The sequence below is a fragment of the Pempheris klunzingeri genome, chromosome 6, assembly GCF_042242105.1.
Source record: "Pempheris klunzingeri isolate RE-2024b chromosome 6, fPemKlu1.hap1, whole genome shotgun sequence".
NCBI classification, from domain to species: Eukaryota; Metazoa; Chordata; class Actinopteri; order Acropomatiformes; family Pempheridae; genus Pempheris; species Pempheris klunzingeri.
In genome coordinates, this window is record NC_092017.1 from 21,854,087 (window position 1) to 21,869,228 (window position 15,142).

The 15,142-nt window shown below is 39.9% G+C and overlaps 1 protein-coding gene across 1 annotated transcript in view; it reads left to right on the forward strand.

The window, feature by feature from the left end:
• jak1 (Janus kinase 1) overlaps positions 1 to 13,959 on the forward strand; it is a 34,332-nt gene extending 20,373 nt beyond the window's left edge. Inside the window, exons 12-25 of the mRNA XM_070832899.1 lie at positions 1,651 to 1,760; positions 2,430 to 2,582; positions 2,770 to 2,857; positions 2,955 to 3,082; positions 3,263 to 3,401; positions 5,804 to 5,955; positions 6,153 to 6,303; positions 7,133 to 7,221; positions 7,588 to 7,780; positions 8,634 to 8,758; positions 9,229 to 9,401; positions 10,417 to 10,534; positions 11,023 to 11,133; positions 11,740 to 13,959. Coding sequence (XP_070689000.1) covers positions 1,651 to 1,760; positions 2,430 to 2,582; positions 2,770 to 2,857; positions 2,955 to 3,082; positions 3,263 to 3,401; positions 5,804 to 5,955; positions 6,153 to 6,303; positions 7,133 to 7,221; positions 7,588 to 7,780; positions 8,634 to 8,758; positions 9,229 to 9,401; positions 10,417 to 10,534; positions 11,023 to 11,133; positions 11,740 to 11,859 — 1,850 coding nt within the window. The 3' untranslated portion in view covers positions 11,860 to 13,959. The remainder of the gene's footprint in view (positions 1 to 1,650; positions 1,761 to 2,429; positions 2,583 to 2,769; positions 2,858 to 2,954; positions 3,083 to 3,262; positions 3,402 to 5,803; positions 5,956 to 6,152; positions 6,304 to 7,132; positions 7,222 to 7,587; positions 7,781 to 8,633; positions 8,759 to 9,228; positions 9,402 to 10,416; positions 10,535 to 11,022; positions 11,134 to 11,739) is intronic.
• The last annotated feature ends 1,183 nt before the right edge of the window (positions 13,960 to 15,142 follow it).

Genomic DNA, 15,142 nt, shown 5'->3' on the forward strand with positions numbered 1-15,142 from the left:
ATTGACACTTTGATTCTGAGGTCCTCATTCCAGGAAGCAACAACAAATGCTTAAGAAAAACGCATTACTACTCTGTAACGTTCCCATGCTTTTAAAACAGATAAATGCTACAGCTGACTGAAAATCCTGCTTGATCTGGCATTTGGCAGACTCTGCATCCTCAATCCACACTCAGTGCAGTATAACTCTTCACTGTGCACTTTGTGCAATGCTACATTGCAGCTGGGTGTGGTAACAAGTACAACAGACCACACCTAGCTGTACCGTTGGCTGGGGTCAGCTTTCCCTCCATACAAGATTTAGAGTGGAGTTGCTCTTTCTAATAAGCGTGTGTGTGTGTGCGTGCGTGCGTGTGTGTTTGTGTCTCTCACTAACTGAGGATAAGTGAAGCTGGCAGGAACAATGTATGTGTCTGTGTGAAATGGTGTCAGAGAGGAAGAGAGTTGTAAATGTGGGTTTCCGGAGCCAAAGTTGCACTCTTTTGTTTACTTCACTCAGGGAAAGGTGGAGCCTTGTGTGTGTGTGTGTGTGTGTGCATGGATGTATTGAGCTGTTTGTTGGGGTTGTGTGGTGTTGATTTATAATAATAAGGTACAACTGTTAGAGTTTGGGCTGTGTGTGCTTTAGAGGATGAAAAAACACTGGAGTGCATGCTGCATTGGTGTCCCTGTTCAAATATTTATGATACAACAATAGCATGATTATAACACAGTTTACTTTTACTTTGTGTTACCTTGGGTCTATGCATGGCTGTTCATTATTTTGAAAATAATATTATGTAAACACATGATAGCAGATGGGTGAAAGATGTGTGTACCTGTGTCCCTAGAATATGTGTTTGTAGCAAGGTGTGAATAAGAATGCTAAACGTTACGCCTAGATTAGGTCAAGGGGCTAAGACGTGCAGTGTTATATGTAACATAACGGGTGCGTGCATAAAAACATAGATTGCATGTTATGGAAAAGTGCTCTTAACACGCTTTGACGGTGAATGTAGGGTGATGCTGATGAAGTGCAGATACCTTGTTCTCCCTTAAACCACAGTGTGCTGGTTTTGTCACAACACCCACAGACACAAACACGCACACACACATGTATAATCTGAGAACAGGCACAAAGGCACATTTTTCACTTTATCCTCCCACACACAGCTCTGTATATACAAAAAATAAACTGAATCAGTATGGTAACCCGACCTGAATAGCTGTTCACATGATTGCCACATTGACGTAATTGTCGAGAGCTTGTTTTACCACATGTAAACAACAGTTTTGCTTTCAAGCTGAATACCAATGCATACATGAGCGTCTATACATTTGTAGTATTCTTGCATTCTGCAAAAGACACTTCAAGTTTACCTCGCTTCTACTTTTATTGTTGTCAAAACAAGACTTTTCAAATCCATCTAAACTCTCGACAGCATTACAATAACAACAACCTTGACAACAACAATACAAACAGACATAACATTCTCTGTGGGGGATCACCTAACCAACAATTATCAAGTCTTTGCAGCTTGATTTTGACAAAGAAGAATCTAAAACACACTTTAAAAAATGGTCAGCAGCTATATAAATAATGTAGACTTTAAAGTACGTACAACCTCAGACCTAGTATGGCCCTTTAAAAGTGTGTGTGTTCGTGTTTCAGAGGTTTCCAACCTGCTGGTGGTCACTAAAGAGAGAGCACAGACCCCTCAGACACCCATGCAGGAGAGTCAGCTCAGCTTCCATCGCATTCTCAAGGAGGAGATTGAACAGGTACACTTCCTCTTGTCTGTCCCATGTTGTGGTGGTAATGGAGTTGTTATAGTACAGTTATATGATCTTTGCAGATGAAGTTCTTCAAATAGATAATGAAAACACAAGTCTAGATAATGTATTGCAAACTTTAAAATTATTTTAGATGTAATATAATGCAGTCTTACACCACCAAGCTCAGCCTCAATACATACCGCAGTTTAGTGAACACACAAACAACTCAACTTTAGTATTATTGTAGGTCATTGCATTTGCATTATCAGGGTGTCTCTATTTCAGTATGCAAATTGTTATTTTTCCCTCATATCTGCATTAACCCGCACAGTAGAATTTAAACTCGTTACAACAGATTTAATCTTCTTTTTCTCATATAAACTACAGGTGTAGTGCACAGAGAAAGAAAGCGATTCCTCAAATATCAAGAGACTCTATGAACTTGATTATCTTATGTATATATTTATAGATAGATAGATAGACACACAGTTGAATTTATTCCTGTCTACTGATAAGTACTTCTTCTTCTCACAGACTTTAACAAGTATCATGATGAAATGTTTGGCTGCAGAAATCCTGCGGCTCACCTCTTTTTGTTGTAGCCATTCTTTGAATACGTGATGTAATTATATTAGGTAACACTGTGTGTTCTCTGCTCCCTGCTGTATTAACCAGGAGGAGCATCTTGGCCGGGGCATGAGAACCAGCATCTACTCAGGGACTCTGAGGGTGAAGAGTGAGGAGGAGGAAGACGCTGGTTACTCATCCTTTCAGGAGGTTAAAGTGGTCCTGAAGGTGTTGGACTCTGGACACAGGGACATCTCCTTGGTGAGGCACACTCACAGATCCTCTTACACCTATTGTTTATGAAGACTTTGACTGCATCCTTTCTGCAACATGTAACCACCCTGAAAGTTAATATTAGGTAGCAGTCAGCTATTTCAAAATCTAATCAGAGCAGAAACGTTTCTGTAATGTGCTATGTATTAAGGGCTCTCTGTCTTTCCGGTGACAGGCCTTCTTTGAAACAGCCAGTATGATGCGACAAGTGTCCCACAAACACATAGTGCTGCTTTATGGAGTGTGTGTCCGCAACCAGGAAAGTAAGTGCATTTTGGGATCTGTGTGTGTACATGTGTATGAGAGTGTGGGGTTGTTTGTAACATCTTGAACACTTGTCTCTTTGTGTTTGTGGAACAGATATCATGGTTGAGGAGTTTGTCCAGTTAGGACCACTGGACGTATTCATGAGGAGACAGCAGAGCCCACTCAGCACACCATGGAAGTTCCAGGTGGCCAAGCAGCTGGCCTCAGCTCTCAGCTACTTGGTGAGGCAGGAAAGCACACGTACACACAAACTGTAGGAATGAAAGGATCTAAGTCCTGTGTGAATCTATGGGGTTAGGCATCATATTAGGACCGTTTTATCAATATAATCTTTATATTTGCTCTCTTGATTGTGAGCTAATAGAGTTTTTGTATTGTGCGTGTATTGTGGGTGTTTGTAGGAGGACAAAAAGCTGGTTCACGGCTTTGTGTGTGCTAAAAACATCCTGCTGGCCAGGGACGGACTGGATATGGATGAAGGAGGGCCCTTCATCAAGCTCAGCGACCCAGGAATACCAATTACAGTGCTTACCAGAGAGGGTGAGCACAAAGTTGAGACATAAATACACACATACACACATTGTGTCTCTTTCTGGGTTACCAAAAGTGAAACTAAATGGTTACAAAATAGCTGCCATGGAAAATTTCACAATAAGTTCCACTTTCTTTCCCAGCCAGCTGTAAATGATAGTGAAACCAAAATGAGAATGCATAAAATGCTACAGCTGCATGTTGTTAAGTTGAGGAGCTAAAATAATTTGGATAGAATAGATTAGTAAGACTGATTACCAATACATTTTGAAAACTAACTCTAAAGTCCAAAGACCACTAATTTAAGATGTAGTTAAATATGTTAAACTGGTTTGACCAAGAAGAAAACAGAACTGCTCGCTGACACACATCTGATGTTGGTCTGCCAGCGTGAGACTTGATATCAAGAGTCTGATAAAAGGCTCGAACAAATTTCAAAATATGCTTCCTACTTGTCTCCTAACACTTTTTACAGTAAAGTATAAATTAATAAATTTATTGTCGTGTGTTTTATGCACAGCCCTGTCCCAGTTCCTGAGTTGGATTCTTGTTTTTGCTCTTGTTTTGTCTGTTTTCTTAAAAGTCCGTCTCTCTGTCCTCATTTCTTCCAGAGCATTTCCGATCAAGCAGGGGTTGTCAGTAATAGGAATCATATTTGTCACATAATCGATGCACATTACTCTGGGTACATTCCCCTCTCAGACTGTAATTTGTTTTGTGAAAGCCAGATCTGGGTTCAGGGAAGATGGCACAACAAGGACATTTCTCAGATTGCACAATTCCCCTCAAATGGCCGCCTCAAGTTACTGTTTGTCTATTAGAACTAGTTGTGCGATATAACACCGTTTGGCTGTACAAATGGATCAGCAAACCACAGGACAGACTTGAAATGATTCTGTGCAAATGTCCATTGCCACATGCCCCCTGGGGACGCTCCTCCCTCCCTCCTTCTTTGTTCCCAGAACTCTTAACATTTCCTCTTCAGTCTCCATCACTTTGCAGAGCAATCAGTCTTCCAGTTACGCATCGATGTCCTTGTACATAGATTTGATTGAACATATGGTGGACAAAGTGCTGAGAAACCCATGAGAGCCATCTTGCTTTCTTCCCAGCAACCTCTGATTGCTTGCCTCAAACCCTCAAATCCATCCATCACTTCCACACTTAATTTGTCCTCTTTCTTTTATCCTTACACTCAATTATCTCAGTCCCTGCTCCCATTCCTGTCTCCATCCTCCCCCTTCTCTCCACTCAGCCCCCCACTACTTCCTCTTTCCCTTCTGTGTGCCAAAAAGTAAACACTGGAGGTCAGCTAACCAGTTAGCGTGTCTTCCAGTCAGTAATATCTTTCAGCCAGCTGGTGCCAAGGTTTTTTACATTCTGTAGATGCAGTCAGTTAACATTTAAAGCCAGCTAACCGCCCAGTCAGCCCAAATACTTTATACTCTACTTTTGCTTCCTGGTGTTTGGATTCAGTTTGTGAATGTTGGCTCAGATCCATGAGGTCACGCCTTAGCCACACTTACAAAAAGTGTTAAACATAGAGATTTTTTTTAGCATTTGATAAAAGTGATCATATTTTACTGTTGACTTGAAATTTGAAATATGAATATAAATCAAGTCAAGGCAGCTTAATTAAAAAATAAAAATAAAAAAATAATTCAAGTTTTTCTGAAAGATCTTTACAGTCTGCACAATATATATTGCCCTCTATTCATAGATCCATAACGTGGACAAATCAGAGAGAAGGAAAAACTGCACAAAAAATCTGCCAACTGGGAAAAAATGAGAGAAACTTCAGAAAGAGCAGCGTAGGAGGAGGGCAGACAGACATGCAATAGATGCCATTATCAAAGAGAAGAAGAACAATATTATGTCACTAAATTACAACATGTAGGAAATGAAAAGCAAACATGTATGAAGAACATGGATTAGAGAGGACTTCCGGTGCGTCCGAGCACTTATAGGACATGGCCTACAAAAACGTAGAAATACAAATGTTCCGGCTTAATGAGGACAGGGCTGATATGGCTATACTAGTTTTCCAGTTATTATGGTGTTTCAGTCTGTTCAAGGTGTGTTCGAATGTCAGTGAGCATATGTGTCCGTATTTAAAACACACAATATTGGAGGAAAGGTTCCCACTATCACATGTTAAAGCGCAAGGTTTGCCTTTGAGAGTCTCATTGCTCAGAGTGTCACTCACCTTCACTTTTTTCAAACATTCATACACATCAGAGCAGCTTAGAAAATGATCTTCCACTAATGAGGTTTGGCCTGTGTACTGTACGCTACACACACGGTCACTCCAATAATCTTCTTTTATTTTTATGAGGACATCATGGGACTGAAACAAATGTGTGCTTAAATTGGTTTAGTGTAGCCAAAGCTGACTTTGTTTGCCTCTGCAGAGTGTGTGCATCGTATCCCATGGATCGCTCCAGAGTGTGTGAAGAGCGTGTCTAACCTGAGCGTCGCAGCTGACAAGTGGGGCTTTGGTACCACCCTGTGGGAGATCTGCTATGATGGAGAAGTCCCCCTCAAAGAGAAGAAACTCACAGAGGTTGGGGGCACACACAAGAACCTAAGTGATAATGACTGTCTATATAATCATACATACATCTAATGTAATGTCTTTAATTTGAAATATAACCGCTATCTTACATTTTCATTCTCCTGTCTACCATCACACATCAGTGATCACATTAACTCTGTTTACATGCACCTCCTCATTCATATGTATGTGTTTGTGTTGAGCAGAAGGAGAGGTTTTATGAAACAGAGTTCCAACTGGCCTCCCCAGACTGCAGAGAGCTGGCTGAACTGATGACCCACTGCATGAATTATGACCCTAAGAAGAGACCTTTCTTCAGGGCTATCGTCAGAGACATAGACATGCTGGAGGAAAAGAGTATGTATGAGAGGAATGTGTGTAATGTACGTTATGTAATGTATGTTTGGTATTTTCATATACTGGAATGGATCCAGTTATGAAGTACAACCATTTGTTTTTGCAGTTTAAGGTGTTTTATTGCCATTGTGTTTTCAAAAACATGTTAGAATCGAAAAGAGTTGAGCGTACAGTGCAGAACAGGCCAAAAGCAGGTACAGGTTGTTTACTGCTGGAACATGATCTGACTGTTTTGCATTTTCTTGTATCTCACTTAGCAGCAGCCTAGTAAGCAGTGCAAAGACAGACAGAGTTGTTTATTCAACTCAGATGTTCATGAGGAAGTTCACTGGGTGCATTATCACTGATCTGCCCCTTAGCTGGGCCCCATGGCAACATAATAGACTCTGTTCTTCCACCTGCTGGCCAGAATTAGATCCTGCAGACATTCTTACTAAAGCTAAAGTTTCTTAAACCCCTAACCCTCTTATATGAAAATCCCAAGAGGGCTACAAAATCACTTTAACTAAATGTCACTCTATAAGAAGTTGCATTTAAAAAGGCTGGAAAATTTAATGACTGCTTAAGTTCAATAAAAAATAATTACTGACAATGGTGAATGTCAATACAATGAGTCCGGCTAAAATGATGAAATAATTGATGAACTAAAAGTAGCCATTTGTGTGGAAACCAGGCCAAGTGAACAGTTATACAACCACAGCAAATTCTGGTGAAAACCTTGACACTGTCAACCACAATAGACTTCCTATGACGCAAGTGTGCTTATGTGGAAGAAAAGACACGTTTTACCCTGCATGGCTAATGTATGTTTCTTTTTTCCGTCTCTCAGACCCATCTATCAAACCCAAGCCGACATCAGAGGTGGACCCAACTGTGTTTGAAAAGAGGTTCCTGAGGAGGATCAGAGATCTGGGAGAGGTAAACTGTTTCTGCTGTATCAGTGCTCAAAATGCTAAAAATCCCAACTTGGCTGTTTTGTTAAATGTTTTTTATTAAAGTTACTATTACTTTCAGTGCATTTTGTACTGCAAATAGTTTGGTGAGTATGCATCGCTATTTTATGGTTCACATAAGTGTGCTACAAATAAAAAATCCACCTGGATTACAATTCTTGAGGTGTATCATAACCTAAAGTGAACTGTAGGGATTTAAGAAAAGACAATATAAGGAAGAGCAGATGCAGAATTAAAGTAATTTAGGCAATGATAAGAAACCTACAGGAAGTAGACGAGAACTAATCCATAATTGTCTGCATAACTTAAATTTCTCACGTTCCTCACGCAGGGCCACTTCGGTAAAGTGGAGCTTTGTAGATATGATCCTCGGGGAGATAGAACAGGTGAGCTGGTGGCAGTGAAGTCCCTAAAGCCTGAGAACCGAGAGGAGCAGAGCACCAACCTGTCGCGCGAGATTGACATCCTGAAGGAACTCTACCATGAAAACATTGTCAAATACAAAGGCATTTGCCAAGAGGAAGGTAAGATGGGAAGAGTGCAGACACAAAAATAAACACAAATACATAGAAACCCACATGTGTATTGTTGGATCTGTGCTCCACCCACTGAAAAGCCTTCCTGATGTTTGAAAATAGTCTTCAAAAATCTTAAGGTCACATTAAGATGTTTCCCACAGATACCGGTAGGTAATATAATGTAATATAATTTTAATTCAAGCGTAGCAGACATTTAGGGTTAACATGAAGTGCTCTTGTTTGAAAAAGTCACATACACTATGAAACACCTATTTAGGTGTTCAACCAACCATCTTCACTTGTATATTAAACCAGTGCTGTGTGCTTTCTGACATCAAGCCGGCAGAAATTAAGCAGATGCTTGAGCTTTCAAGATAAAAGCATGTTAAATAAATCTTGAGTGCTACTGACCCTCCTCTGATGAAGCTCCTCGCGGCTCATGCTGTCTTCAAACAAACAAACAAACTATAAATGTTCATTCTAGAGCAGCTTATGTAGACTTGGTCTCACTTTCTGTGCGGCTCAGTGACCTTTAGTTAAATGCTTCAATTCCAGGTGGAGTCTCAGTGATTGGAAGGTAATTTAGCAGGGATCCAACATTAAATGTGTTAAGCATACATGTATGTAGCCCCAGTTTGACAGTAATATGAAATATGTCCTCAATTTCTTTGTGAACACAAGCAAAATATAAAAAGAATAATTAGCTCTGTGACTTAAATGTGAAGATAATACATTCATAATATACAAACTGGGATTAGCATGTTCGCACAAACACAAACACACACACCCTCTATTTATTACCCTCACTATTAAGAATGACTCTGTCTCGAATTGAATTGATGTGTGTATCTGTCCGTAGGTGGTCAGGCCATTAAGCTGATCATGGAGTACGTCCCCCTGGGCAGTTTGAAGGAGTATCTACCCAGAAATAAAAGCAAGACCAGCCTCAGCACTTTGCTCAGCTACTCTACCCAGATATGCAAGGTAACAGCTTCTTCTGTTTGCACTGATTAGCTGGCACCATCGGGCACGTCTGCTTCTCATACTGGCATTAAACACCTTTTGCGCAAACTGTTTTGAAATGTTGTAACACTTCCTGTTAAGATATTTGTGGTCAGCAATTCAAAAGCATTCCAAAGCAGCAGTCATGTGATTTGATAGAGGTATGACAAAAATATTAAACTATTGTAGTGAGTTTATGGTGTTGGTGGTTGTTTGCTGTAAAAATACCAAAAATACCTCATCCTCTTTGAGTTGTGGCAAATTTGACCAAACATTTAAAAATAAAACTTAATCAGGTATGTGCCCCTAATTCACTGGCTGAGTTTCTCCCTCCAGATGTAGCCTTTGCTTGTATGCATATGACACAGAGTCGATCACACAGAGCCGTAGGCTGCATTTCAATCGCCCGGTCTGAACCGTTGAACAGTGACCCTGTTTTGTTTCGTTTTTAGGGTATGGACTACCTGGGATCTCAAAATTACATCCACCGGGACCTGGCTGCCCGAAATGTGCTGGTTGAGAATGAGAGGACAGTGAAGATCGGAGACTTCGGCCTCACCAAGAGCATCAAGGACAACGAGGGATATTACACCGTCAAAGACGAGAACGACAGCCCTGTTTTCTGGTGAGTCACGAGGAGGGAAGGAGATCTGAGAACGTATTGTTAAGAGGAACACTTTGTAAAGGAAGGGGGGAGTAAAAAAGGGGAGCGGACACTAAATGAAATAGGAAGGATTAGAAATGACTGCAGATGGACGGTATATGACTGGAGGGGAGCGACGCCGTGTAGGAGATATATGGAGTAATGGTGATCCATTCAAGCACAGTTTGGAGAGTCTTTTTAAAAATGTCCATTTAGTAAAGTTAGACAAAGACAGTCCCTTTTCTATTAAAGAGACACTTAATCATCATTTAATCACTAATATTTCTTGAAGCAAACACAGACATCCATAGAGTGTAAACTGTATTTAAAAAGTGCATTAAAGCAGTATATTTCAGTAAAGATGTACCATACGTGATATTGACATTGAAAACCTACTTTTCAGTTTTGAGTGCTTCATAGGCCGCACTAGTCCCGTATCAAACTGCAGTCGTTTCAACCTCCTGCTCCTTCTCCAATTTGCCCTAAATGTAAGACAGCTCCCAGGGTCTTTTTTGGTACTCTTCTAAACTATATATCTGATATTACACCAGACCCATGCACTTCCATTCTGGGCTGGTCCTGACATCAACTAGCTCTATCCCACTTGCAATGAAAGACATTTTAACCGTTTGTGGGGGGCAGAAATAACTTGTTATAAACAACTTGTTATATCTGGCGAGGGTCCAACACAATATTCAACCCATTAAGATTGACCTAAAGCATTTGCATACATGTGTGTTTGTGCATATACTGTGTATGTGTACACGTACCATACATGTATATGTAGATCGATATTTGTCTTGATCAATGAAACATGTTGTAGACAGCCATTGCTTTGTATCCTGTGAGAGATCCTGTGCTTATTTGGGTTTATTCCTGAGGGTGGGGAGCTCCTTTGTAGCTGCGTCTCTTGTTTACGGAACTGAAACTTTATTGAATGAAATATAAAGACAGTGCAGTATGAATTCATTTCATCCTCTTACACTTTGTTTTTCAGGTATGCTCCCGAGTGTCTGACACACTGCAAGTTCTACCTTGCCTCAGACGTTTGGTCCTTTGGGGTGACGATGTATGAACTCATCACCTACTGCGACTCCTCCAAGAGCCCGATGACGGTCAGTATCCAGCACCCTTTTTTTAAAGCTTGGATGATTTGATCTTAAATACATACAACATACCCGTCACGCAGGAATAAAGATGTGAATTTATCACAGCATTACACACAAACACAGTCATTTGCATGTGGCAGATGGTGTAGCTCTTTGGCCAGAGCAACAGATGACAGACTCCACCAGGAGCTGCGTCCAAACTACACCCTGTGCCAACACTAAGAGCTTAGTTTATCATGGCGATCTTTCATTTACATCAAGGCTTTTAATCGCCACTGTTATCCTGACTGACCTATAACTATTACTGGAAGGTAATTAGTAATAAAGACCTGCACAGGTCAAGTGATGTGACAGAAGATAATAACATAAAAGCTCGTACAGCTCTGTACTCATCACTATCTTCAGCCCATTTTCATGTTTCATGTCTTCATAAAAATAGCCAGCATCAAATAATGTTGTATTTGTAATGTTTCTTTTGTAACCTGCCCTCGCAGCTCTTCCTCACTATGACTGGCCGAAGTCAAGGTCAGATGACTGTCATGCGACTGGTGAAGGTGTTGACAGAAGGGAGGAGGTTGCCATGTCCTGATAGCTGTCCTGAGCCTGTAAGAAACTGTCCAACACAACACCAACACAACACAACACAGCAATGATATGGACACTTTTTTTAAAAAAAATTTTATTGCGTACATCTTGAGGATTGTCTTTATTTACAAAACAAATATTTTAAAAAAAAAACATGAGGAAAGGAGCAACAGACTGAAGGAAAAGTGGGTCTCAGTGTTAAAATTCCAACATCCCATTGGAGAGGAAACAGGGAAGAAAGGGTTACCAAAAAAGATCAGAGCACACAAAGTAGTAATTTACCCTATTACATGGAGCAGCCGCATCCTTCAAACCTATCTTAGAATATGTGAAACATTACTAGTGATAATACCATTATTACAGTGGTTTTAAAGTATTTATCTTGGAGACTTGCAGTATACTTTTAGGTAGAGATGCTTGTGACTGAATTGATCTTCAGATCTGGTTTGAACAAAGCCTGACTATCCCACATTACACAGTTTCTTCGTTAAAATCACCATATTAGCCACAGTAGTCTCTGGCCTCATATAATAATGGTCAGTGCATCTCTACTTGGCTGTGGTTTATTTTGTTGCCATGTTTTGAAGTTGTACCGCCCGTAATCTAATACAGCTGATGTTTGACAGGTGTACAGGCTGATGCGCAGATGCTGGGAGCAAATGCCCGAGATGAGAATCACCTTCAAGCACCTGATCGAGGAGCTGAGCAACATGCAGCAGCAGCTCCAACCACAGAACGACATTTGAACCTCAAACTGTTTGAGGCAAGCAGATTTGGGACCAGATGCAAACGGCAAAGCCTGAGCCCAGATCAGCATCTGCTTGTGCAGCTTCACTGTACTGAGAGACAGTCCTGAAGGATCAGAGCTTCACACAAAGCCATGGCTCCTTTCATACTCGCATATAAACCTTCCACAACTTTGGATAATGAGTCAAAGTCCTAATCCGATCATGTTTTTTTTTTTTACGTTTTTATTTGAGGCTCGCATATTTGTCATACTATTCTGTTTCTTATTTGAGTTGTGATTATTTTAGATGCAACAAGTCAATCCAGTCAAATCTTGTAGCCTTAGCACACGCTATATGTGGCCCTCTTCCTTACAAAGGACTTCCAAGTGTACCTAACAGACTTAACTGCCTGCATTGGGAGAAATGTCAAACTCATGTGGACCTGCCGCTCGTGTAATGTGCTCCTAAAACCTTATAATTGTGTGGGCCGAAGTCACCCTCACTGCTAGAAGCTTGAAAGATGGAGACGGAGCACAGAAAGGAACTGTTAAATGCTCACTTTCACGCCGTTTAACGGTCGCATGACGTCACCGAGTGGATCGATTCACTTATGAATCGTACTGGGATGAAGAGGACGGGACAGAGGCATTAACATTGGTACTGAAAATGTTTTGTTTTTTTTTGTGCCACTGTCGTTTAATTCATGGACTTCTTTTTGCCATTTTGAAGGAATTACGCGATTCGTATTTGTTTTAGTTACAGAGCCGGCGAATGATAAATAAGATAAATGTCACATTTTCTGTTCATGATGTGCCAATGCAGTCACTGAAAAATGGAGCCAGCGATCAGTGAGCAATGTCCCCGTCACAGCTGTGATGTCATTGTTTTCTTTGTTGGTTGGACTAAACGGGCAATTTGAAGACATCTATTAGGTTTTAGGAAACTGACATGCATTTTCAGACATTTTATAGACCAATGAGTTGGAAGTAATTATTTGCAGATTAATCAGTAATCTTTATTTGCAGCTTGTGTCATTTAAATGCATAAGATACCCGTCTTACTCATAGAAACCAGACGCCCGTGAGAATACATAAGAAGCTGTTTTAGCTGCATTTGCACATGAACAGAAAATCTTCCTTTTTTTTTTTCTCTTTTTCTTTTACAGGTTCTCACTTTTCATGCGGTTTCATTCTCCTCAAATAAGAGGAGGGAAGGATCTCACGTCTTTTGTCTCGGGACTAAACTTTTTTTCAACGTCCTCCGATTGTTTGAGGTTTGCTAGAAATGTTTAATCTTTAATTGGGATTTAAATGTGATCTTTAATTGAGATCTGTATGCATGTGATTAGTGGCACCTAGTGAGAGATGTGAAGATAAATACCTGTGGGAGACACTTGAGGGCAGTATCACTTCACTTTTCTCTTCTACTGGTTTTGCATAAAGTATTTGTGGTTTTGTAAAAAGCCACAAATACTTTATAGAAATGTCTACTATACATACTGTTGCAAAAAAAGAGCCAATTGCCATTGCTGATTGTATACGGACGGACTAGGTGGTACACAGGGGCTGAAATAAGACAGAACAGTCAGTTCTTTCACTGATTACTCACATGGCATTTAATGTACATTTGTTCTGAAAACTAGGAAACATGAAAACATTCATAATTATGTATGTGCATTTTAATTGTATAATTTCCTTTTTAATTCTCAAATATCCCAGAAAATATAACAAAAGTGTATTTTATGCGTGTGTTTGTGTGTGTGTATGAGGAATTGTTTGAGCAGAGGGTTTTTTCTGTTTTAAATCCAACAGCAGATGTGAGCCGCGCGGCCATAAATTCTCGCTCAGTCACATTATCATGGCTTCAGAAGTGGTCTGTGCAACTCTATGGCTTTTTCTGTGAATGTTGGCAGAGAGAGGAAGAAAAAGGACTGTCAAGAGGACAAAGTTGCGCTTCAGTCCATGTTTTATTTAGGAATGTAAAAGACAATTCCTTCTGCTCAAAATAAGAGAAAAGAAATATATATATATATTTTTCAAGAAAATAAGTGAAAGTATGACTTATGGAAGGTAAAAGTATCCATAAATACACAATGAAAAAATAAATAAAATCAATGTTTGTTGTGTTCTGTCAGTCCAAATGCAATATATCAACTACTGAAAACAGTTTGATCTATACTGTATATTACAGCTGTAAGTAGGCATGCTAAAATTGCTCTAGAAATACCTTATTCACAGTAAACAATAGCAATGTCAGTGATATAAAATTTTGCAAAATCTACAGTATATTTCAGGTCAGAAATAAAAATCCACATACTTAAAAGGCAAAAAACTGTTTACAAAGCAAGAAGCACAGCAAATCTAGATTTATCTACAGCCATTAAAATGTGTCAGAAAACCGGAAATACTCAAAGTATTGCAAAGCTTTGTGATCAACACACACACACACACACACACACACACACTCACACATGGTCATTCACTATTGCAAAGTCCAGCCTGACCACTGACCTTGTGTAATATGCAGAACACATACTGGTACAATGGTAACACACTGAAGCTTAGAGGAGGTTCTGTTAATTCAAGAACAGAAAAATCTGGATTTTAACCTGAAGTGATTCAGCTGTGTTTGTATTAATCCTACAAACAAAACTACACAAGAATGAGAATCAGAAAAAAATATCAGCTGTAAATAAACACTCTTAAAAACAAGAATCGGCGGAATCTTCGTGTCAATATTGTAGTTCTAGTAACAACTTGAGACCTAAAAATTATTTTTTAGGCTGCATATACACAGAAACAGAATTCGTCCTGAACTCCAGCGTTACACGAGATTCAAGAACGTCGTTCGCTTCGTGTGTGTATGTGCAGGGTTTGTTTGTGCTATGTCCGATTCGGGGACCAGGCCCCTTTGTGTACAATCATCATGAGGACGTCACGTCTAGTTGGTGGCACAGAGAGGCACAGAAAAACAAAGAGAGATACAACCCTTTCTCCATCAGTCCAACCACTCAAGAACGCACAACATCCACCGATTAAGAAAGGGTCTGATATTCTACAAAGGTAGCAAACCACAGACATAAAAAAATGGTTTCTCCCCCAGTTGGAGAACTATGTGTTTATATTTTAGAATATAATATTGCAACAGTTAATATTGCATCAGTGAAATTCCAAAATCATATATTCACTTCTTGAAAAACATCAAATCAAGGCTTACTATTCAAAGGTTGAGAAGCCAGCCATGCACGGGCACATAAAGAAAAGCTGATCATTTGGGACTTGCAACTCAAGGTACAGACACA